Source organism: Borostomias antarcticus (genome assembly GCF_949987555.1).
Source record: "Borostomias antarcticus genome assembly, chromosome: 6".
Taxonomy (NCBI): domain Eukaryota; kingdom Metazoa; phylum Chordata; class Actinopteri; order Stomiiformes; family Stomiidae; genus Borostomias; species Borostomias antarcticus.
Genome location: NC_140239.1, coordinates 6,583,894 through 6,610,027, shown reverse-complemented (window position 1 = coordinate 6,610,027; position 26,134 = coordinate 6,583,894). Strand labels below are relative to the sequence as shown.

The 26,134-nt window shown below is 52.6% G+C and overlaps 1 protein-coding gene across 3 annotated transcripts; it reads left to right on the top strand.

Moving 5' to 3' along the window:
• The first annotated feature begins 222 nt into the window (after positions 1-222).
• On the top strand, positions 223-23,090 carry atxn2 (ataxin 2). Of its 3 annotated transcripts, XM_084439811.1 has the most exons (24): positions 223-712; positions 2,204-2,237; positions 2,466-2,525; positions 3,148-3,219; positions 3,579-3,729; positions 4,719-4,733; positions 6,028-6,152; positions 6,324-6,415; positions 7,305-7,493; positions 8,067-8,239; positions 12,474-12,659; positions 13,405-13,590; positions 13,728-13,820; positions 14,117-14,187; positions 14,337-14,683; positions 14,815-14,881; positions 15,042-15,185; positions 18,275-18,292; positions 19,166-19,232; positions 19,625-19,818; positions 20,112-20,238; positions 20,463-20,848; positions 21,645-21,819; positions 22,339-23,090. In XM_084439811.1, exons 1-24 carry the CDS (start codon positions 615-617, stop codon positions 22,365-22,367), a joined length of 3,099 nt encoding a protein of 1,032 aa, XP_084295937.1. In that variant the 5' UTR covers positions 223-614; the 3' UTR covers positions 22,368-23,090. The 3 variants fall into 3 exon arrangements, 2 of the variants coding, with proteins under 2 accessions (XP_084295937.1, XP_084295938.1); XM_084439812.1 differs by lacking the exon at positions 18,275-18,292; XR_014630495.1 differs by lacking the exons at positions 21,645-21,819; positions 22,339-23,090 and having other exon boundaries at positions 19,625-19,988; positions 20,463-20,601.
• Positions 23,091-26,134: the final 3,044 nt, after the last annotated feature.

Below are 26,134 nucleotides of genomic sequence, written 5' to 3'. Positions count from 1 at the left end.
TTTCCTAAACGGAGAGGTAACACATTATTTTTATCTGTCATTTGGTATTAAAGTCGATATATTAGTCGAAAGGCGGTCTATTTTACGGATGTCAAACGAAAAAGAGCAATATAATATGTGGGGGTGATGTGTAGTATTACGCTCTACTTATATCCCTCCGCTGTTTTTTGTCCTCTTTCCGACTGTTTTGGTCTTTTCGCTGTTAGCTAGCAACGGAAGGAATCCGAGAAAGCTGATAATCCAATCTTGAGATACTTTGAATTCATTATTATAATTGCATGACGAATTGACAAGAGCTGTTATTTACACATTTGATACCGAAGACTAATCAGTTCATATTATCTTTTTTATTATCGTTTTTTCCGTTTTTTTACACAGATACCTGGCCTTAGTTGCTGGCTGCTAGCTAACGTTAAACTATAGCTAGCGAACGTTAGCATACCACATTCATTGGACCACAGCTGCGAATAGAGAGGGGCAAGTTGACATTAGCTTGCTAGTCCTTACTTGATTTCGACACCATTTAATACGATCTCTGCGCCATCTGCTTGGGCTGTACAATCATTTTGGGACTTGAGAATCACAGCGCACACATAGTGGTTTATGGGATCATCATGTCCATGAAGCAGGCCGGTGGTAATCGCAAACCCAGCGGTGGAGCTGCTGCTGCATCTGGTGCTGGGGGAAGCGGCGGACGGCAGAATTTGGGCAGGTCAGTGACAGCTACATTACACGACAGATTTGCAACCAAATTGCGTAGTTACAGCGTAGACGATCGCCAATAACTATTTTCTAACCCCTAATCGCAATTTCACGAGTTGTCATTTCTTGGATGTATGTAAAAACATGTCTGCTATGTGTGAACGCATTTAGCGTGAGGCCTGGCGACGTGGTGCTGGTCAAGTTAGCTATTAGCTAGCTAGCTTAGCTAACTGGCTAACGTTTCTGAGGCCTGCGGATGGAGAGAACACCGACCTAACGTAACCATTTCATCCGTGAGAAATCAAGCAGGGTTGAAAATAATTCGTACTTCAGTGGCAGGGATTTTGGTTGTCTAATTATTACCGGGGTGGCTAACGCTAACTGGAAAAAGACTGGATGTTTGACAGGGAACGTCAGTGCAGTCGTGCAGATGACTACTACGACGTTAGCTGCCACCCGCGGATGCACAAAGATAGATGCATGTAAAAACACGAAATCAGCTAAATTGGTAGCTAGCTAGCTAACTGGCTAGCGAAATCTGATGATGCGTTGCATACCATCGCATCGGTGGTGGTTGATATTGAGAATTTGGCTGGCTGGCTGGCTAACTAGCTGGGTGCCAACCTCGCTGCCGCACCGTTTTGCCCACCCTGGCGTGTTTTGCCCTAAGGTCGCTACCTTGATTATCTAGTGAGATCTAGCTCAGTTTGGCAAATTATACCCCATTTGTTGTGGATTTAGTAAGAATATTACGGTGGCTGAAAATGCCAAGTTGAAACATACACGGGTGCGTGAGAGCGAAAAGGGGCGGGGGTAACGATTCTGGGCAATGAATTCGGACTGCTCTCAACCTTGACGCTCTCGTCTGCTTGGGAAAATTAGTGTCCTTGAAACAGGACATTTTGTATATGCACCGTTTTAAGTAATGTTATCATAAAATTGTCCAACAGGTTGTTGATTTCAGCAATCTTACTTGGACAGTCCATACAGACAGTATGTAACAGCCTGGACAGTATGTTTCTGTTCTCACGAGGCCCCTCTAGATTAGTATGGTGATGACTGGCACACAACTTGGCTTAACAGCTAAGCCTGGGTTTCATCAAAGCGCGACCTGGTCCATGTCTCACATATTTACACCTTTGAGGTATTGAAATTGTATCATGACTGCTTGCTGGAAGTAGTTCAAGTCTGATGTATTGCTCATTCTGAAGGGGGCGATTGTGAGGAGGAAAGTGGGTGTCGCCTAGCTCAGCTGTGTGTGTCTGTCTGTGTGTGTGTGTGTGTGTGTGTGTGTGTGTGTGCGTGCGCGCGCATGCATGCATGCATGCATGCATGCATGCATGCACGTGAGTAGGTGCTCGCGTCAAGCAGACCATATCCTTGTACTCTACCTGATGCTCGCTTGCAAGGAAAACATCCGAATCAGGTTTTGCATCGAGTCATAGGACCATGACGAGTGATGACAGGGATTGTATTGACCCTGCCTGTCCTCTCCTTTCAGAGGTAGACACAGTGCCAAAGGTCCCGCAGCAGCAGTAAGTACACACTCATTATTTGTAAATGTTCATTATTTGATGGGCGGGAAACAACTCTTGCTTCCAACTTCCAACACGTACATGTGGTAGTCCTGATTGCGTGACTCAGTTGGTTGAATATCGGTAGTGTAGCACCCAATTATTCGAAGCGATTTTCCCACTGGTACCGTTATTCTAAGTACCTTCAGATCTGACGCCAGGCTGTTGTATTGTTGTCTTCTGTTCCAGGTTGTTTTCAATGGTGTATATGCAAACATGAGGATGGTCCATGTCCTGACATCCGTGGTGGTACGTTTCGCCCCATCCCCTCTATCTATCTATCTCTGAGGTAGTTTAACACAAATCAGGTGGTTAAGTCCCCAAGTAAACCCAACAGCAGGGTGCAACCACAGCCTGTAGTAGGCCAGACCGTATCAGCTGATCCCCAGGGCCAGCTAGAGGGTTTAGGGGTCCGAGTGGCCAATAGGAGAGGGGTGTGGCTGTGAAGTGAGGGTTAAGGGACCTGGGGTGCGGTGTGTCTCTTCACATCTACCCCGGCAGGGGTAACAGTAGTATGGGTAATGGCCGTTTAGCTAGTGGGGTGTGATCTCAGCTCGGATCACTCAAGCCCAAGCACTTTAAACTCCACACACTTCGCCCATTTCTCACAATGTAAAGGGCGACAATGACTTGCACCACATACTGTGGGTTCCCTAAAATCTACACTCGCAATGCACCCTGGTAGTGGGCCTGCTCAGTCAGCAGCAGCAGCCGCGCGGAGAAACAAAACCAGAGACAAAAGAACACGTTCAGGTAGTTCAGACGCGTTCAGATGTTCCCGAGGTGTTGGCGTGTCTGAACCGCGTCACGCGGGTTCACAGGAAAAACAAACAAACTCCGGCGTGCCAACACTTTCGTCTGTGGTCCGCAGGGAACCAAGTGTGAGCTGAAGGTGAAGAACGGGGTGGTGTACGAAGGAGTATTCAAGACGTACGGCCCCGAGGTGAGCGTCGCCTGGTTCATTTGGTTAAACTCACTCCTCAGTATTCAGCTCCCGTTAGACGAGCAGCGGGAGCACTCTCGCTCCGGCAGAATACAGGCCTCCTTTTGCCTTTCTAAATCTGAGGTTCCCTGAGTCCTCACTCTGTCAACATCAATCATATTTTGATCCTTTTAATTGCTACTTTCCTCCCTCCCTCCCTTCCTCCTTTCCTCCCTTCCTTCCTCCCTGGAGTTCATCAGTGATCTGATATGATTAGATTGGAAAAAACAGTCATGATCGATTAGTGATTACTGCAAGGAAAGATGTGCCGTTTATAGTGTGTGTGTGTGTGTGTGTGTTCGTTCGCCCCCCCCCCCCAGTGTGACCTGGTGCTGGACGCAGCCCACAGGAAGAGCCCAGAGCCCAGCGTGGGCCCGCGGAAGGAGGACATCGTGGAGAGCATCATCTTCAAAGCCTCTGACGTGGTGGTGGTCACCTTCAAAGACGTCGACCTCAACTTCGCCAGGAAAGGTGCAGTGCTTCACATTTACACACGAGCACACATACAGCAACCGGCACACGCTTTCAGACACACGCATGTAAACACGGATCCACACCGACGCATATAGTCCGTCCCTTTCTCGTCGTCGCACAAAAATGAGTTCGCCTCGATGCGAAAAGTAAATATGCGTGTATTGCTCTGTGGCTCCATACGAGTATTGATCCCCGTTCCAGCGCGTGCATATTGCAGCCGCGTCACGGTAAAAGAGTCCGGAGGTAAATCATGCCTCCGCTCCGTCCTGTCCTCTGATTGGCCAGCCGGGCAGGACTTAATGCGAGGTATTGATTGGCCCGGAGGGCTCCCCGCCAGACGCGCTGCTACAGAGGCAGCTCTGCATGAAGTCTGGATGAATCAGAATCGCATTCATCCGCAGTAAATCACCCCCGAGTCTCCATCCGTCTGTCTGTCTGCCTGGCCGCGGCCGCCGGCGATGGCAGACTCCCCGGCCGCGCTAGCGCGCCCATGATGAAGTGATTATGGAGTGAGTGAGCTTCGGCGCTGCTGCGATGTGATGTGTTATGAAAGGGAGCAGGTTAAGGGGCCCTGTGCGAATACGCTAAACGTGCCTCCTTCCTTCCCGGCCCTGTCTGAATACTAAAACATGCCTCCTTCCTCATTCCTCCCCACCATGAGTTCATCTCTGATCTAACACGATTGGATTGGGGAAAGCAGGCGCTCGTCTACACAGCTGTCACAAATCCGGTCATATCAGATCAGGGATTTCGTAGTGGGGAAGGAAGGAAGGTTGTATTTTGGACTATTCAGTCCAACACCTTTTTAAGTAATACTTGAATGGCCAGCTAGTTAACCTGTAAGTGTAAACGTTATTGATTGGCAGACTGTGCGTTTGGGGGGGGGGGGGGGGGGGGGCGTTGCTGTGGGGTATCCCCCCCTACTCTTAGTCTGACACTTCTTCTTTCCTCTCTTCCATGTGTTTGTCTCTCCTGAACTGGTCTAGTCTCCTCAGACACAGGTAATACCACTGCTCTTCTCTGCTCTTATGCTGGGGGGTTGGGGGTTTGAAACACATTTACACATGCCCACGACAATGATGATACTGTATGTATTTTGATAGAAATATTTAATCTCGACAATATGAGACGGCACAGCTTGGGGGCTGAATCACATTTGATTGCAACAGAAACACAGAACTGTGGAGAACTGCTCTAAACTCATCAAATTCGTGTGTAAAAAGCTGTGCTCTTTGGATTCTTGTCACATTTCTCATTTGATTTCTCTGAATGGGCTAGTTCTGTTCTATAACATGAATAACATTCCCAGCAACACACAATGCATGCTTGCTTACCCTCTTTGATTTGATACGTTCATTAATTTGTCCTAATGGAAAGCTGACCCAGAGCCCAGAGCCCGTACTACTTAGACACACTATTGGAGATCTGAAGGGGTTGGACAGGCAAAAGCAATATGACAATTCATACTCCTATTGGCAACCGGCCAGTCAGTGGCTTTAACCAGATTGCTTACCTCAGGCGGTTTGTGTTGAGTGTTCAGGGAGTCAGTGTGTAGGGGGGGAGGGGGAGGAGGGGGAGTCAGTGTGTATGGGGGGGAGGGGGAGTCAGTGTGTATGGGGGGAGGGGGAGTCAGTGTGTAGGGGGGGGGGGGGGGGGGTCAGTGTGTGAGGGGGAGTCAGTGTGTGGGGGGGGGAGTCAGTGTGTATGGGGGGAGGGGGAGTCAGTGTGTATGGGGGGAGGGGGAGTCAGTGTGTAGGGGGGGGGGGGTCAGTGTGTGAGGGGGAGTCAGTGTGTGGGGGGGGGGGGTCAGTGTGTGGGGGGGGGGAGTCAGTGTGTATGGGGGGAGGGGGAGTCGGTGTGTAGGGGGGGGGGGGGCAGTGTGTGAGGGGGAGTCAGTGTGTAGGGGGGGGGGGGTCAGTGTGTATGGGGGGGAGGGGGAGTCGGTGTGTAGGGGGAGGGGGAGTTGGTGTGTAGGGGGGGGGTCAGTGTGTAGGGGCGGGAGTCAATGTGTAGGGGGGGTGGGGGGGGTCAATGTGTAGGGGGGGGTCAGTGTGTAGGGGGGAGGGGCTCAGGGGACAGGGTTGGAATGGGGCCTGATGTGAGCCCAGCCTGGTCAAATCATCAGCTTCTTTCTCTACTCTCACACACCTGCACTACTCTACACAAACCCTAGCTCTACCCTAGTGTGTGCGTGTGCATCTGCCCCTCTGTGTGTGTGTGCCCCTGTGTTCCCCCTGTGCATGTGTGTTGGTAAACGTGTGTGTGTGTGTTGCTCCGCCCCCTCCCCCCCCCCAGACAGCTTCACAGACTCGGCCGTGGGCGGGAGGATCAACGGGGAGCACAAGGAGAAGGACCTGGAACCCTGGGATGGAGGAGACCAGCACGCCTCCGACAGCCTGGAGTCCCTGGATACGGACGTGGTAGGGACCAACACACAGACCAACACACAGACATATACACACAACAACACACAGACACATACAAACAGCCTTCTGTGGACATACACACACCAAAACAAAATACTGCACCACACACACACACACACTCACAGGCAAAGACCCAGTACTCACACACACCCTCTCTGTCCCCAGTCTAACGGTTGGGACCCCAATGACATGTTCAAATACAACGAGGATACGTATGGAGTCAAGTCCACCTACGACAGCAGCCTGGCCAGCTACACGTAAGACACCCCTAACGTCGCTCAGAGACTATAGACATAGTTTTCATTCAAATGAATTGGAAATGTATAGCGTTTGATATTATATGTTTATGGACATCAATGTTAGCTAGCTCGCTAGCAACAATAACAAAAGATCCTGAAATGTCGTTATTGTAAACGGCTGGACACGACCCCCTAAAGCCCTCCCCTTCCAGCCTACACGACTTCCTGTTTCCCTTTAGCCTTTAGCCTTTCATCCAGAAAATATCTGTACATTTTGGTTAAAATTACTCGCCCCAAAACCGTCAATATTCATCAAAATGTACATACTGATAGCTTATACTGTTGTAGTTGGAAGAAACGTAACGTTATTTTCCTGTTTGTTTTCAAATCACCCCTTGAGGTAAATAAAGACAACGTTATTGGTCCTGCCCAACTATAGGGGGTCACAGCAGGCTAGCTCTCCGCCTCTCTCTGTGACGTCACGTGCGTTCATTCTGTCTAAGGGTTTCTAGCACCTTCTGCACCTTCGAACGTGAAAGCGGAACACTCTTTGGGTTTACGCCCCGCGCCTAGACGGGCTTCGCAGCCGAAGAACCCGGTTGAGATCCGGTCGAGATTCGGGCATGCGGGCTCGTCATTAGGTCCGTCGCGCTGGTCTCCCGCCCCCGGCGGAGCCGTAGGACGCGGCGCCCGAGCGGGAAGTAGGAGCCGAGCCTCCGGGGGCGGGAGTGGAGGGGGATGGGCTTATCGAGCATTTCGCGTTCTGGTGATGCGCGTCGCGCTACGCGCCCGGGTGCCGAAATACTCTCACCCGCTCTGTCTGTCTCCCCAATCTTTCTCACTCTCTCTCTCTCTCTCCCTCCCTCGCTCGCGACGCTAACCCCTCCCCCCTGTGCCGCTGTCCCAGGGTGCCCCTGGAGAGAGACAACTCGGAGGAGTTCCTGAAACGGGAGGCGCGCGCCGCCCAGCTGGCCGACGAGATCGAGGCCAGCTCCACCTACAAGGCCCGCGTGGCCCTGGAGAACGACGAGCGCACCGAGGAGGACAAGTACACGGCTGTGGTGCGAGGAGAGAGGGAGACGCACTCTCTCAGCAGGTAGGACGCGCGCACACACACACACACACACACACTACAAGTACCACACGCTCGATACGTACAGTAGGACACACACTCAACATATAACACACAACACTAGACAGCGACAAGATGTATGCATACTGAACACATACTACACACACATAAACACACACACACTACAAGTACCACACGCTCGATACGTACAGTCAACACACACTCAACATATAACACACAACACTAGACAGCGACAAGATATATGCATACTGAACACATACTACACACACATAAACACACACACACTACAAGTACCACACGCTCGATACGTACAGTAGGACACACGCTCAACATATAACACACAACACTAGACAGCTACAAGATATATGCATACTGAACACATACTACACACACATAAACACACACACACTACAAGTACCACACGCTCGATACGTACAGTAGGACACACGCTCAACATATAACACACAACACTAGACAGCTACAGGATACGCATACTGAACACATAGTACACACACACACACACACACACACATAAACAGGTATTAAACTCATTTGTGGATGCCCCCCCCCCCCCAGAGAGAACAAGTACATTCCCCCGGGCCAGAGGAGCAGGGAGGGCATGTCCTGGGGGGCCGGGAGGCAGAACTCCCCCAGGCTGGTCCAGGGCAGCGCCGGACCCCCGCCGCCGCGAGCCGGACCCCACGACTACAGCCCCAGCCCTGGGGCGGACCAGAGGGTGGTCAACGGAGGTACGGATACATACCAGCACACGCACACACACACACACGATTCCACGCTCACAGGCACTCGCGTGTACGCACACGTCCACATCGGACCCGAAACACAAGACTGCACACACACACACACACACACACACACACACACTCCCGTCCCCAGCTGCCGGCGAGGGCGTCCTGAGGGGGACGTAGTCCAGTCACCATGCCGAGACTCCCCGCCGCAGTACCCCCCAGCAGGCCTGCAGAGGGCAGCAGTGAGCCGCGGTCCCAGTGTTCCCAGCATGATCCCAGTTCTGATTCTGATTCACCCCCACGTCATCACAGGCCACACCTCCTCTTGCGCTAGCGGACCTCACCTCCATCTCTTTGCATTTCCACCATATCAGCCACCCTCTCACCCAACGCTACTTCATTGCATGGGTTCATTTGACCATATTAAAGGGATATTTCTCTTTTTCTTTTTCAGCATTTAGACAGCTTGCTATTCCACACATCTAGTCGTCTGTAAATACGCTAGCAAGCTAGGCCGTATCCCTTTTCAATCTTTCATTCTGCATCATCATATCCTTAAAATATTCTCCACTGAGTTTGACATTTAGTTATTTTTGGACTCCATTTTACGTATCTCACTCTGTTTAACACTTCTCCTCCTTCCCCTCCTCCAGTCATCCCCCCGTTCCTGTTAACAGCATCCATCTTTTTTTGTCATCGACTAATTGTCTACATCTTCTGTCCATATTTTGCTCCCCCCCCCCCCCCCCCCTTGTTCTCTCTTATTGGTTCTCCTCTGCTGTCTGTCATTCTGTCATGTGTCCCTCTCAGGTGCCCATTGGCCATCGCCCTGCCCGTCTCCCTCCTCCCGCCCCCCCTCTCGCTACCAGTCAGGCCCCTCCTCCCTGCCCCCCAGGGCGGCCACGCCCACCAGACCTCCCTCCAGACCCCCCTCTCGGCCCTCGCGGCCCCCGTCCCACCCCAGTGCCCACGGCCCCCCAGTGCCAGCCTCCACCCTGCCCAAACGCATGTCCTCTGAAGGTACCTGGGAACCATGTGGTGTGGAGCACAGAGTGAACATGAACATGCACCACCCCGCTACCCTGAACACCTACCCTGAACACCTACCCTCACCCCCTACCCTGAACACCTACCCTGAACACCTACCCTCACCCCCTACCCTGAACCCTACCCTCACCCCCTACCCTGAACACCTACCCTCACCCCTCACCCCCTACCCTGAACTCTACACTCACCCCCTACCCTGAACACCTACCCTCACCCCGCTACCCTGAACACCTACCCTGAACACCTACCCTCACCCCGCTACCCTGAACACCTACCCTGAACACCTACCCTCACCCCCTACCCTGAACATCTACCCTGAACCCTACACTCACCCCTCACCCCGCTACCCTGAACACCTACCCTGAACCCTACACTCACCCCTCACCCCGCTACCCTGAACACCTACCCTGAACCCTACACTCACCCCTCACCCCGCTACCCTGAACACCTACCCTGAACACCTACCCTCACCCCCTACCCTGAACCCTACCCTCACCCCCTACCCTGAACCCTACACTCACCCCTCACCCCCTACCCTGAACACCTACCCTGAACACCTACCCTCACCCCCTACCCTGAACCCTACCCTCACCCCCTACCCTGAACCCTACACTCACCCCTCACCCCCTACCCTGAACACCTACCCTGAACACCTACCCTCACCCCCTACCCTGAACACCTACCCTCACCCTCTACCCTGAACCCTATCCTCACCCCTCACCCGCTACCCTGAACACCTACCCTGAACACCTACCCTGAACACCTACCCTGAACCCTACACTCACCCCCTACCCTGAACCCTACACTCACCCCCTACCCTGAACACCTACCCTCACCCCCTACCCTGAACCCTATCCTCACCCCCTACCCTGAACACCTACCCTCACCCCCTACCCTGAACCCTATCCTCACCCCCTACCCTGAACACCTACCCTGAACCCTATCCTCACCCCCTACCCTGAACACCTACCCTGAACCCTATCCTCACCCCCTACCCTGAACACCTACCCTGAACCCTATCCTCACCCCCTACCCTGAACACCTACCCTGAACCCTATCCTCACCCCCTACCCTGAACACCTACCCTGAACCCTACCCTCACCCCCTACCCTGAACCCTACACTCACCCCCTACCCTGAACACCTACCCTCACCCCCTACCCTGAACCCTTACCCTCACCCCCTACCCTGAACCCTACACTCACCCCCTATCCTGAACACCTACCCTCACCCCCTACCCTGAACCCTTACCCTCACCCCCTACCCTGAACACCTACCCTCACCCCCTACCCTGAACCCTATCCTCACCCCCTACCCTGAACCCTATCCTCACCCCCTACCCTGAACCCTATCCTGAACACCTACCCTCACCCTCTACCCTGAACACCTACCCTGAACCCTACCTTCATCCTGAACCCTACCCTCCTCCCTTACCCTGAACACTTACCCTCACCCCCTACCCTGAACACTTACCCTCACCCCCTACCCTGAACACTTACCCTCACCCCCTACCCTGAACACTTACCCTCACCCCCTACCCTGAACACCTACCCTGAACCCTTCCCTCATCCTGAACCCTACCCTGAACACCTACCCTGAACACCTACCCTGAACCCTACCCTCATCCTGAACCCTACCCTCACCCCCTACCCTGAGCACTTACCCTCACCCCCTACCCTGAACACTTACCCTCACCCCCTACCCTGAACACTTACCCTCACCCCCTACCCTGAACACTTACCCTCACCCCCTACCCTGAACACCTACCCTGAACCCTACCCTCATCCTGAACCCTACCCTCACCCCCTACCCTGAACCCTACCCTCACCCCCTACCCTGAACCCTACCCTCACCCCCTACCCTGAACACTTACCCTCACCCCCTACCCTGAACACTTACCCTCACCCCCTACCCTGAACACCTACCCTGAACCCTACCCTCATCCTGAACCCTACCCTCACCCCCTACCCTGAACCCTACCCTCACCCCTCACCCCCTACCCTGAACACCTACCCTGAACCCTACCCTCACCCCCTACCCTGAACACCTACCCTGAACCCTACCCTCACCCCTCACCCCCTACCCTGAACACCTACCCTGAACCCTACCCTCACCCCCTACCCTGAACACCTACCCTGAACCCTACCCTCACCCCTCACCCTGAACACCTACCCTGAACCCTACCCTCACCCCCTACCCTGAACACTTACCCTCACCCCCTACCCTGAACCCTTACCCTCACCCCCTACCCTGAACACTTACCCTCACCCCCTACCCTGAACCCTTACCCTCACCCCCTACCCTGAACCCTTACCCTCACCCCCTACCCTGAACCCTACCCTCATCCTGAACCCTACCCTCACCCCCTACCCTGAACACTTACCCTCACCCCCTACCCTGAACACTTACCCTCACCCCCTACCCTGAACACTTACCCTCACCCCTACCCTGAACACCTTCCCTCACCCCCATCCCTATCTGCCTCCTTCTCTTCCTCCTCTACCTCTTTCTCCTCCTCTACCTCTTTCTCCACCTCCTCCTTTTCCTCCTCCTCCACTTCCTCCTCTTTCTCCTCCTCCTCCTCCCCCCACTTCTGGTCTGGCTGGGCTGACTCCAACTAACCTGGGGAATATTCCAGAAAGCAGGTTTAGTGAAAACTCTTTAGTTTGCTAACCCTGAGATTCAATCCAATCCAATCCGAGTTTTCACTAAACCAGCTTTCTGGAATACCCCCCCCCCCCCGTTTTAACTACCTAACCCTACTGCTGTTCTAACTCCGCCTCTCTGTCCTGCTACCAAACACTGCTGGGCCATCAAAATTGGGTCCCTCACTTCCTTACCTCTCTGACCCCCCGCCCAGGTGTGTGTGTGTGTGTGTGTGTGTGTGTCTCGTGTTACCTGCTCACCCGTAACCCTCCCGCCGTGTGTGGTTGCCGTGGCGAGCGCTAAGGAAGTGTGCGTAGATACGGAGGCACGCCGCTCGTCGACCTGCTTGACCGCGTGGGGGGGGGGGGGGGGGGCGTGGCTTTCCCGGTCCCCCCTCTGGAGAGGCGGAGCGACCGCTCACTAACCGAAATGCCCGAATGAGAGCCAGCCGTTTCCTCAGCGCCTCTAGGTCCGGATTGAGCCTCTTATCCGCGTCCTAAACCTGTGATAACCCCCCCCTCCCCCCACCCCTTTACCGCCAGGCCCCCCCAGGATGTCCCCCAAGTCCCAGCGGACCCCCCGCACCCACAGAGTCCCGGCCTGCAGAAGCGGAGGGCCCCCCGGAGTGGACTTCATCCCCCACAATTCCCCAGGGGAGGTCCCCGCGCCTCCCCCAACCCGCAGCAGCTCCGGAGGAGGGGGAACCTGGTCTTCCGTGGTCAGCGGAGGTAGGAGCCCACTTCCTGGTTCCCTCTTCTGTGGTCAGCGGAGGTAGGAGCCCACTTCCTGGTTCCCTCTTCCGTGGTCAGCGGAGGTAGGAGCCCACTTCCTGGTTCCCTCTTCCGTGGTCAGCGGAGGTAGGAGCCCACTTCCTGGTTCCCTCTTCCGTGGTCAGCGGAGGTAGGAGCCCACTTCCTGGTTCCCTCTGCTTCGGGAAGTACGTCTCCGTCGGTCTGCGTTCGTCCACGGAGCCCAAATCTCAGCCAACACGAGATTGTAAACAAAGTTCTGAGTCTCACGGCTCTAAGGAGACGCAGGTTCAAGATGTGAATCTAGTGGTGACACCTGTCTAATAATATGGTACATATTATTATGGTATGTTGCTGTATGTAAGTGAGATATTCTCTTCAGGGAGCCCTAAGTGAATTGAATGAGTGTGAATCTAGTTCTACAACTGGGAGTGTGAATGTCAACTGGGGTGAGTTCAGCCCAGACAAAACGTTGCGAAACGTTTATTGAAACGGAAACGGTGGTGCGTTGAACACCCTGTGTGTTGCACTGAGAAGGTACAACACCTCTGACCCACCCACCAAACGAGAGAAAACCTACCTCAAAGCCCGTTCCACACCGTTTCCAGGAAAACGTCGTTCGACCCAGAAAGCGTTGCAAAGCGGCGCGCGCCGTTTTCAGATCAAACTCGCCCCCTAGATCGCGCCACCTTGTTTTTAAGTGTGTTCCTCTCCACCCCCGCAGCCCACAGACCCCGCTCACCTCGTCAGAACAGCCTGGGCGGAGCCTCCCCCGGCCCCTCCTCCTCCTCCCTCCCCTCCCCTCAGGCCGGGATCGCCCCGGTGGACGCGGTCGCCACGCCGACCTCCGCCCCCTCCCCCACAGCTGCAAGCCCCGCCCCCAACATGGCCGCCACTCCCTCAGCGGAAGGTAAGTTCTCTTGCCACGCCCGCTCAAGGTAGCTTCCCTGTCCATGGCGTACGACATAGAAAATATTTGATGGTGTACAGTTTTATATACAATACAGTCAGCTGACTGGTCCTGTCCTCTGTCTGTCCTGTCCCCAGCTAAGGAGAGCCGTGTGCAGGAGACGAGACAGACGTCTCCCACAGCTAACAAGGAGAACGTCAAACCCCTAGAGAGCAGACCTCTGTCCAAAGGTACTTCCAGTCTAGACAGCCAGCCAGCCACAAGCTCCTCACGCATCTAAAGTTTCTCTGTGACCTTGTTCTTGGAAAGATGGTTCTGACTTCTGACAGTCTCTCTCTCTCTCTCTCTCTGTCTCTCTCACTCTCTCTGTCTCTCACTCTCTCTCATTCACTCTGTCTCTCTCTCTCCGTCTCTCTCTCTCTCCCTCACTCACTGTCTCTCTCCCTCTCTCATTTTCTGTCTCTTTCTCTCTGTCTCTCTCACTCTCTCCCCCACTCTCTCTCTCTCTCTCTCTCTCTCTCTGCAGGACCCCCAGCCAGGGCACCAGACTACAGAAAGCAAATAGACAATTTAAAGAAGTTTGGCGTAGAGTTTAGGGTAAGTTACACCCATTTCATTCAGAGGAGTATCTGGTCGCAGTCAGCCGTTTTCCTCAACCATAATCTCTTGTCCTCCGTTCTGTCTCTCCCTCCCTCCCTCTCTCTCTCTTTCTCTCTGTCCCTCCCTTTCTCATCCGTCTTTCTTAGTTGCAGTCCAGCTCTAATTCAGACCCAAAGTTTGACCAGATGAGGGACAAGCCCAAGGACCCGCCCCCGGAGAAGAGCCCCGCGGCCGGGCAGGAGGGCGAGGAGGGAGGCCCCGGGACCACCGCCGCCGCCGCGCCCAACAACCCTGCCGCGCCCAACAACGCCGCCGCCGGCGGGAGCAAACCAGGCAGCCCCGGAGCCCTCTCCCCCTCCCCCTCTAACCCCGCCCTCCCCGACCAGAAGAGGGCGGGCCCCGACATGACGTCGCAGGGCGTCCAGACGACCGCGCCCACGTTCGGGGGAGGGGCCAAGGCCGAGGAGAAGGAGGAGAAGAAGGAGGTCCCAGAGTGAGTCGGGAGAGGGATGGAGGGAGGGAGAGAGAGAGAGAGAGAGAGAGAGAGGATGGCTCCAGGTTTCAGAGGTGAGAAGGTACCGTACACATCCGAAGTGTCTAATTCTTCTTCTTCTTGTTCCGCAGCCAAGTGAGGAAGTCAACTCTGAACCCCAACGCCAAGGAGTTCAACCCCCGAGCCTTCAGCTCCCAGGTCAGTGTCCCCCCCCCCCCCCCACACACACACACACACAATAAATGATCCTTACACCCCCCACCCCACCGTGTCTAAAAAGTTGGAGCATCTCTGTGAGTGGAGGTCACACACACTGTCATTCTAGTCCACAACCCTGTGTGTGTGTCTCTCTCGCCAGCCCAAGCCGGCGTCCACCCCAACGCCCCCGCGACCCCAGGGTCAGCCCAGCCCCTCCATCGTGGTGCAACCCCAAGCCGTCTACAGCCAGACCGTCTGCTTCCCCCAGATGTACCCTCTCACTCCCGTTAGCCCTGGAGTACAGGTGAGACGCACACACACACACACACACACACACAGCTCACATGTACACATAAACACACAGACACACACACACACACACACACACACACACACAAACAAACATACATGCTTGCACGTGATCGCACACAAATTCCCTCGCTCTCTGCATAACTCCCTTTCTCTCTACACTCCTCTCCTGTACCACCGATACCATCTCTCTCTCTCTCTTCTCTCTCTCTCTCTCTCTCTCTCTCTCTCTCTCTCTCTCTCTCTCCTCCCCTCCTCTGTCAGAATGACCACCTGCACGCCTGTCTCTTGTTGTGGAAAATTGTAGACATGAAAAAGTATCCTTGTTCCTCAGATATTGACTAGCTTAATTTTACCTGCAGTGAGAAAAGTTTTCCAAACGCGACAACAAAGTGTCAGCCAGACGTTTCCTGAAAACGGTGTATAGTTTGAATACAACACCCTTGTTTTTACTGTAACTAAAGGTGTCTTTCGATAGCATGGTACCGGGGCAACTTAACTCAGCTTTATTTGACTTTACTTGCCTTATTGTTTTTTCAGTGTGCTTTCCACCTCAAATAGTGTCCCCTAAATGTAACTGGTCATCGTAGCAATGCTGGGTGACGACAGATGGGGTTTCCTGTTTTACAACCACAAAACTGCTTTCCTAGATCAATCAATCTTGTATTAAGATATTCGCTGGCACAAAAAAAAATCCATGGACAGATTGACCCTTAATTCTGCGATTTTATACGTTCATGCCCAATCACTTCCTTGTTTGACTGCTGCTTAGCGCAGTCACGGTGGTCTCCCAAACTAAATAAATGCCACACGTACAGTATGAACACAAAACTGCTTGTCCTAGATCAAGATATCTGCTGGGAAAAAAAAAATGTTCTCATGGACTGAATGAGGAGGCTTTTTCGGGAGGCTTGGCACCTTGAGCTTCACTGAAGCAGGCTAGTCATCAGCGAGAGACCATCCTCTCTGACCGATCAGAGGTCTGCAGTGTTTACACGACCTCGCTACAGCTCGCTTGGAATCTCGGCGGAGCAAGTCCGAAAAAAAGTAACTCCTCGCCTCGTCTCTACGCGCCTACGCGGTGCGAAGACCCAAAAAGCAAGTAGAGTAGAATCGACTCTGTACTTTTTGGCGCGGTCGTTAATGGGCCATTAGATACACCCTAAACCTTCATTTAGCCAATGTAAGCATAGTATTTAAATCTCTCTTAACCAATCGTTGAGCAGTTTGAAGATGCCAAGAGACAAGGCCGTCTGGTAGACAATTATTAATCCCCTGTTGGTGTCACCCCTACACCCATCTTATCTCTGCCCTGTAGACGGCTTCTAAACTTCTTTCAACTGAGCTTTCATTGAACTGAACCCCCAAACAGATGATCAGACCAAGAGAAGGCCGTTGTGGTTCTGGCCCTTGTTCAGGAAGCAAAAACTTTGATCAAAAGTCTTGTGGTAATTAAAACTGTCTAGTCTAGACATCCTGCAGTTCCCTTTGCTTGGTCAAATGCCACGATTAAGCTGTAACAGAAATGTTCTACAAATGATGTTAGTTTAAAGGGAAAAATGAAAGCTCTACCACACACACTCTTCTCATGTTCTCTCCGCTCTCTCTCTCTCTCTCTCTCACATTCTCTCTGTCCTCTGAACATCTGGCCATTCTTCCTGTCTGCCTGATTGTCTGTTTCTCTCTCTGTCTGCCTGTCTGTCTGCCTCTGTTTCTCTATCTGCTGTCTGTCTGCTTCTCAGAATCTGCTTGTCTGTTTCTCGGTCTTTCTCTTTCTGTCTGCTTCTCTGTTTCTGTCTGTCTGCTTCTGTTTCTCTGTCTGCTTGTCTGTCTGCTTATCCGTTTTTCTGCCTGTCTATCTGTGTGTGTCATGCACATCTACAGTACATCCTTGTTTACTGACAAACACCAGTCCTGGAACTGGATTACATTGTGATATGGAAAACATTTCACAGGTGCCTGGGTTTGACCATCAACTACTGACTGTTTCAAATACAGACCAACTGACTGTTTCAAATACAGACCAACTGACTGTTTCAAATACAGACCAACTGACTGTTTCAAATACAGACCAACTGACTGTTTCAAATACAGACCAACTGACTGTTTCAAATACAGACCAAATGACTGTTTCAAATACAGACCAAATGACTGTTTCAAATACAGACCAACTGACTGTTTCAAATACAGACCAACCGACTGTTTCAAATACAGAACAACCGACTGTTTCAAATACAGACCAACTCAATGTTTCAAATACAGACCAACTGACCGTTTCAAATACAGACCAACTGACCGTTTCAAATACAGACCAACTGACTCTTTCAAATACAGACCAACTGACTGTTTCAAATACAGACCAACTGACTGTTTCAAATACAGACCAACTGACTGTTTCAAATACAGACCAACTGACTGTTTCAAATACAGACCAACTGACTGTTTCAAATACAGACCAACTGACTGTTTCAAATACAGACCGACTGTTTCAAATACAGACCAACTGACTGTTTCAAATACAGACCAACTGACTGTTTCAAATACAGACCACATGACCGTTTCAAATACAGACCAACTGACTGTTTCAAATACAGACCGACTGACTGTTTCAAATACAGACCAACTGACTGTTTCAAATACAGACCAACTGACTGTTTCAAATACAGACCAACTGACTGTTTCAAATACAGACCAACTGACTGTTTCAAATACAGAACAACTGACTGTTTCAAATACAGACCAACTGACTGTTTCAAATACAGACCGACTGTTTCAAATACAGACCAACTGACTGTTTCAAATGCAGACCAACTGACTGTTTCAGCTACACTAACGCTATTGTTAGTCTGTGAGTGTGAGCCTTCCAGACACATGCTGTTATAAAATCTGTCAAAACATGTTGTTTTTTTTGGACGGTGAATGAAAGTGTTTTTTCTCTCTCTAAGTTGCTCTGAGAACGTCTTGGTGATCCGTCATGGGGTCACTCTGCTAGAGAAACGTTTTGGTGACCCACTAAAGAATGGTTGTTGTTTTTTTTTTCCTTTTCTCCCCCTCTCTCTCTCTCCCTCTCTCTCTCTCCATTAGAAAAGCCTAATATGGAAGGTTTGTGAATTTCCTCAGCTTTCTACTTGTTCTCCATTTTCTTCCTCTCTCTCCGTCTCTCTCTCTCTCTCCCAAATCAGTATGAGATGTTTGCTTGCCGAAATGTCCATCTGATGTTGGCCTGCCAACCTCGTATTGCAATTCCTCTCGGCTTCCATCTTGATTAGGACCTTAACCTCATCTCAGTGTACACTAGCCTTATTAGCCAAGCTTGACCAAGACACATGCTCTTAGCTGATTGGACGTTCTTCACGTGTTCTTTCTCTGAGAGACCCAAGAGCTCCTCCCTCTTTCGAACCAGAGCAGATGTGGCTGCCGTAGCCGGGGCAGTGTAGTTAGACGCGTAGCCAGCCGTAGAGTAGGACATGCATGGTCCGCCGACGTCCTGACCGGACGACCGGGCATCCTCACCCCCAGGCCAGACCAGGGCCCCGTTCCAATCCTCTGAACACACATCCTTCCCTCCTCCCTTGTTCCTCCCTTCGTTGCCGATTTGACGTGGAGGGATAGGTGACAGACAGCTGTCACCCATCCAGCCATGCGGGAGCGACCCCCCCCCCCCCCCCCCCCCCCTCGGAGGCTGTGGCCCGCAGCGGTCAGAGAGGCCCAGGTCAGGGGTCAGAGAGGCCCAGGTCAGGGGTCATGCATGCTGGTCCGAGGACGCCAGGCTAGACACCCTCACACCCACCAGGTCCACAAGGCATGCTGTGAACAACAGGAGTGTGTGTGTGCGCGCGTGTGTGTGTGTGTGTGTGCGCGTGTGTGTGTGTGCGTGCGTGTGTGTGTGCGCGTGTGTGTAGAGGTCAGAAGGGGTGTGATGGGAGGACAGGAGGAGGAGTGTTTTAACGTGGTCTTCCTCTCCTCTCTCTCCAGTCTCCAGCCATGTACCATGTCCAGATGCCCCACATGACAGTGAGCCAGACCAAGCCCTACAGACCAGGTAAAAGTGAGAATACTCACTGCTCTCTCTCTGTTTCTACCTCTCTCTCTCTACCTCTCTCTACCTCTCTCTCTCTCTCTACCTCTCTACCTCTCTCTACCTCTCTCTCCTCTACCTCGCTCTATCTCTCTCTACCTCGCTCTCTCTGTCTCTACCTCTCTCGCTCCCTCTCTATTTCTATTCTCTCTCTCTTGCTCTCTACTTCCCCTCTTTGTCTGTTATCTCTCTCTCTACCTTTCTCTCTCTCTCTCTCTCTCTCTCTCTCTCTAACCATGTGACCCAGTATCCACCCCCCCACCACCAGTCACAATCCTGTCCCCCGTAGTTGTCTCCGTGTTGTCGTTTTAAAGGCCTGCGTTTCTCCTCTTCTGCGCCCCCACTGTGGACCACAGTACCCAACATGCCTCAGCAGAGGTCCGACCAGCACCACCCCCAGGGCACGCCCACCATGATGCACCCGGCCTCGGCCGCAGGCCCGCCCATCGTGGCCCCTAGCCCCGCCTACTCTGCCCAGTACTTCACCTGCAGCCCACAGCAGTTCACCAGCCAGCCCCTGGTCCAGCAGATGCCCCACTACCAGTCCCAGGTACACACACACACACACACACACACACACACACAGAGCAGCTCACCAGCCAGCCCCTGGTCCAGCAGATGCCCCACTACCAGTCCCAGGTACACACACACACACACACACACACTGAGCAGCTCACCAGCCAGCCCCTGGTCCAGCAGATGCCCCACTACCAGTCCCAGGTACACACACACACACACACACACACACTTCCTGTAACCCCTGCTGTCACCCCCAGGTGCGCGCACACACACACACACACACCTCTCCCCTCCCTGTGACCCCCTGCTGTGCGTCCCCCCCAGGCTCAGCACGTGTTCAGCCCGGTGATGCAGGGCAGCGCCAGGATGATGGCCCCGCCCACCCACGGCCAGCCCGGCCTGGTCTCCTCCGCCACCACGCAGTACGGGGAGCAGACGCACACCATGTACGGTACGTACCACTGCAGCCCCGCCGCCGCTGTGTGTGTGAGTGTGAGTGTGTGTGTGTGAGAGAGTCTCAGTCCACACCACAACAGTAACCAACTCTCTCCCTACCTCACTCCCTCCCTCCCTCTCTCTCTTTCTCCCTCCCTCCCCCTCTCTCCCTCCCTTCCTCCCCCTTCCTCTCCCCCTCTCCCCCCCCCTCGCTCTCTCTCTCTCCTTCCTCCTCCACAGTGTCCCAGGGGCCGATGCCCCAGCAGTACGCGCACCCCAGCGCCACGCTGCACGCCCACCCCCAGCACCCCCAGCCCTCGGCCACGCCCACCGGCCAGGGCCAGCAGGGCGGCGGCGGGCACGGCGGCGGCGGCGGGGGCGGCGGCCACCCGGCTCCCAGCCCCGTGCAGCACGGGCAGCACCAGGCGCAGCAGATGCACCTGGCCAACGCGCCGCAGCAGCAGATGTACTCGGCGCTGGCGCCCACCCCGCCCTCCATGACCCCGGGGCCCAACCCCCAGTCCCCGCAGGGCAGCTTCCCCTCCCCCCAGCAGGCGGTCTACACCCTGCACCCCCAGCAGGTGCAGCACGGCTACAGCCACAACCACATGGCCCACGTCCAGCAGGTGAGGGCGCACACACACACACACACGCGCGCGCGCGCTTACGCACAAGCGGGAGGGCGAGGCGCACACACAGACACGCCCGTATATCTTTAGAAGCACTCTCGCATCCGTACACTCGAGTTCACACACGTACGCCACCCTCACACACACACACACACACACACCGTTGTAAGATGTAGGCCAAGGAGCAGCGATGTCAGAGCATGTCTCTCTCTCCATCTGTCTGTCTCTGCATTTCTCTGTCGGTCTCTCCGTCTGTCTTTCTCTCCGTCTCTCTCCTCGTTTCTCTCTGTATCGCTCTCTGTCTCTCTCTCCATCTCTCTCTCTGTCTTTCTCTCCGTTTCTCTCTATATCTCTCTGTTTCTCTCTATCTCTCCATTTCCCTCTTACTCTTTCTCTCTCTCTGCCTCTCTCTCATCTCTCTCCGTTTCTCTGTCTCTCTCTCCATCTCTCTCCATCTCTCTCCGTCTCTCTCCGTTTCTCTCCGTATCTCTCCGTTTCTCTCTCTCCATTTCCCTCTCTTACTTTCTCTCTCTCCATCTCTCCGTTTCTCTCTCTATCTCTCCATTTCCCTCTCTTACTTTCTCTCTCTCCATCTCTCTGTATCTTTCCATTTCCCTCTCTTACTCTCTCTCTCTCTCTCTCTCTCTCTCTCATCTCTCTCCGTATCTGTCTCTCTCTCCATCTCTCTCTGTCTCTCTCTCTCCCCCCGTTTCTCTGTATCTCTCCGTTTCTCTCTCTCTCTCTCTCTCTCTCTCCATTTCCCTTTCTTACTCTGTCTCTCTCTCTCTGTCAGGCTCACATGCAGTCTGGGATGGTGCAGTCCCACCACGCGGCCGCCACCCACCCCCCCATGATGTTGATGACCACGCAGCCCCCCGGGGGGCCCCAGCCCCCCATGCCCCAGAGCGCCCTCAACCCCATCCCCGTCTCCTCCACCACACACTTCTCCTATCTGGCGCACCCCCAAGGTACTCACCTGCTGGTCTGACCTCCCGCCTGCTCCCCCTGTCACCCGTCTGGGTTTCACATCTGTCTGTCTGTCTGTCTGCTGGTCGGTCTGTCTGTCTGTCTGCTGGTCGGTCTGTCTGTCTGTCTGTCTGTCTGCTGGTCGGTCTGTCTGTCTGTCTGTCTGCTGGTCGGTCTGTCTGTCTGTCTCTCTGTCTGCTGGTCGGTCTGTCTGTCTGTCTGCTGGTCGGTCTGTCTGTCTGTCTGCCTGCTGGTCTGTCTGTCTCTGCATGTCAATTTGTGTCTTGTCTGTTGGCTGATTAGTCTGTCTGTCTGCTACCACCTCTGTGTTCCAGTAGTAATGTCTGTCTGTCTCTGTCTGCCTGCCTGCCACCACATCTCTGTTCCAGTAGTAATGTCTGTCTGTCTGTCTGCTATCACATCGGTGTTCCAGTAGTAATGTCTGTCTGTTGATCTGTCTGTCTGTCTACTACCACATCTGTGTTCCAGTAGTAATGTCTTTGTGTCCTCTGTCCCTCCAGTGCAACCTCACCATCAGCAGCAGCTGTAGGGGGCGCTGAGGAGCACACTGACCCCTTCTGTTGCTCTTCCACAACCAGAGAAGAAGACAGCGCTGCCTCTCTCCTCCTCAGACATGCTCCACATGTGCTTCCCTCCCTCCCCTCCTCCCTCCATCTCTCCATCCCTCCCTCCCTCCATCCCCCTCTCCAATCATACAGAATGCTAACAGGTCAATGCAGTGGACAGATGTTTTATTGTTCTAGAGTTCTAACAACAGAAAGGATCCCTTGTCCCCCCCCCTCCCCCCATCCCTCGTTCCTCTCCTCCCTCTCTCCGCCCCCAAACATCCTGAAACACATGCAGAGGGTCCCCCAGTGTAACTCCATTCAGCTTGCCAATTAAGACTTGTGTGTAAAGAGATGAGGGAGATATAAGAAAAATCAAACTGGAACTTGTATTTTGTCTGCATCTTGATATGAAAAATTCTTCCAACTTTAGACAGTATTAACTCTACTGTTTAATTTCTGCTGCTGCTACTGCTGCATCTAAGACTTCAGAACAAGTTTCTAACCAAACTAAAGGAGAGAGAATCTTCCTGTGATTAACACACGTTTGGCAGAGAGGACAGAGGCGATATTTATGAAATAATGATGGCCAAGGTGATGTTCCACATCTCACCGGACCACTATGTAACTTTTAAGTTAAAAGAAACTTTTACTTTGTAGATAATATAAATAATTTAAAAAATGAGTAAAAAAATTTAAAAACAATAAAAAAGTTTTAAAAACTGAAAAGCTGGTCCTGGTCATCCTTTCTCAGGTTGTTTATTTTTTTCAATTTCCTGTGTGCTAAATTTGCATAAAGACTAAGTATTTAAAGACCAATTATTTAACTATTTTACTTTCCAAACACAAAAATGTATTGTAATGTAATTTGGTACAGTTGTTACACTAACATGATCCACTAGTGGGCGATGGAGAGCTTCATATTCACACAAACGGCACGACCCTGGAGCTGGGTGGGTTTTGGTTAGGTTTATTTTAGAAAATGTCAAATATACAGTTGATACATTTATAATATATATATAATTTAGAATGCATAAGTCATAACTGGAGGAAATACTACTGGAACAGGTAAGAATCGACAGGTGAAGAAGCTCTGGTGCGATTTTTGGCTCGAAGAAAGGGGGGTAGGGGGGGGGGGGTGAGGGCGATGGAATTTACAGTGCTCATACAACACGAAGAAGGATCAACAGTATTGAGAAGAGAGGCTTCTATCATGTGAACTCTGAGGGACTGGCGACCAGACTGCATGGGGCTGACTCATGGAAGACCATCATAGTAAAGCAACGCGTGGACCGCCGGACACCTGAGGTGGTGTGTGTGTGTGGGGGGCGGGGTTCTCTGGAGTAGCCTATAAAACTAACCTGTCGGATTCAGAGCTGTGTGTTCAATTACTCTGAGATGGATCTGACTCTGAGATTACGGTCTGGGATTATAAATGTAAAGTCCTCAGTACGGTGTTGAGTCAGCGTGTGCAGGTGTGAGTGTTGGAAGCGCTGCTGGTGTACCGGGGCGTTCCCCTCGAACTCGGGTGGAGGAAGAGTCGGGTCTGGTCTGGGTGGTGTGTGTGTGTGTGTGTGTGTCGGAGGGAAGCCTGCTATTCTCTGTGGGGGGGAATTTCCAACTCGGATCCAGTGCAAGGAGGCCGCGACAGCGAACATGCATTCAGCCATCAACACGATTGTTTGCGATTGTTTGTTTTTAGTACAATGTGCTGAAACGACTCGAAAGCCGCGGACATCTTACTGTAGATATTGCACTAAGATCACATGACATCACACCCTGAGCTTCTAAGAAGCGACTAGTAACAGCAGCAGCAAAGGCACAGTCTCTCTGTGAGCCATACAGAACAGAGACTACACACACCGTTGTCGCTTTCCTTTCACAGACGCAACACACACACTAGCAAAGGCACGCTCACACACGCATGGGCTTCGGGGGTCGGGTTTCAACTTCAGCACAAGAGGCAAACCGTACTTTTGCCGCCCTTGTTTAAGCCTCTTCTCACCTCGGGACACAACAGAACTACACCAGCTCCAGTAAGGGAAGGAGACCCAATCAGAACCATTGTACAACGTATATCCGGGCAGGGGTTAAAAGCGTTGCAATGTAATGGTGCGTTCCAGGCAACCCGTAACTCGTGTTTTTCCGACCTCCTACACGTGAAAATGCTCTGGAATGGCAGTCAAACCCGTAACTTCCCACCCGGCAACTGGGAGTACATCGATCTGTACGAGTTCACGGGTGGGAAGTTACGGGTTTGACTGCCATTCCAGAGGATTTTCACGTGTAGGAGGTCGGAAAAACACGAGTTACGGGTTGCCTGGAACGCGCCATAAGGAACAGGCCCGTCACTTCCGACCACAGCCCTCCTCGCCCTGTCTGAGAAGATCCACCTGCTCCTGTGCACGAGTTCCTCTTTAAAGGAACAATTCACTCATTTCATTTGCCCCCAGCCCCCTCCCGGCCAGGATTTAAAATAAAATAAAAAACATTACCATAGCATGTGGTTTGCTAAGGGGTGAGTGGCACGACTCAACTGCTGGAGTTAGTGTTAAGCAAGAGGAAGAAGATTGCCAACCCAGTGAAAAGTAACAGGCACGAGTGGGCCGGTCGAACCCAGATAGCGAGCCGACCCGGGCCATATATGGGCCAGATGCAGCACTTAAGGCTCAGTTCCGGTCCATATATGGCCCATATACAGTATGGCCCAAGATCGGCTCGCTATCTGGGACGGGACAGACGCCTCACTGTGTGGTCAGTAAAGTCGACTGGACGCCGGTAACCTACGGTTACGGGACATTCGGTGTTGAAGGTGACCAGGAGTTGTTTTTTGTTTACTCAAGGGCTTGCCAGTCACAGATTACACAATATATAGATTTATTTTGTATTGTATATTTATATCGTATTAAGTATCTAAACATTCATAGTTGATATTGTACGATTCATGTCTGTGGTGAACACCATCTTGTCTCCCCTCCTCCTTGGCGAGTTTAGCCTCTTCCAGGAACTGAACAAGAAGCCACAGAAAGATACCAAACTGTGACGTCAGCAAACAATCAACTCGGAAACAAAACAATAACAAACAATTGCTCCCCCCGGCCACCGAGCAGGATGGGTCGGCTGAGTAGGGGCCGTGCCGGTCTGACCTGCGACCCCTGACCCCGGCTCGGTGAGGTCATGCTCGGTATACATGGTCTGACACAGGGAAAGGTAATGCTATGAAGGCTCTCACGTCCTACTGATCAATGCTGATAGGAGATTGTTAGAGCGGGAGTTACCACGGTAACAACGCTGATTTACACCTCGTCTGCAGACATGCCTACTGTACAGTACAGTAACCATGCCAACAGACATTGAGACCATTAGCTGTATTGGGATGCGTGGTGTTGGAACATTCTAATTTGTCGTTTGACAATTAGTTGTTGATTGGGGGGGGGGGGGGGGCAGAGGACATCCCATAATGTCTTGAGTCCCTCCTCCCCCGGCTTCTATCTCACTCTCCCACCTTCTCTCTCGAAGGTTTTAATGCATGAACACGCGCACACACACTCTCTGTCTGTCTCTCACGCACACACTCTCTCTCTCTCTCTCTCTCTGTCTCTCACACACACACTCTCTCTCTCTCTCTCTCACACACACACACACACACACACACACACACACACTACCCTACACTCTTATCACAGTTGTCTGGTCGATTTGGTCTCTTTTCTACTAAACAGTCTGTGCACGGAAGTTAATATGCGGCGTT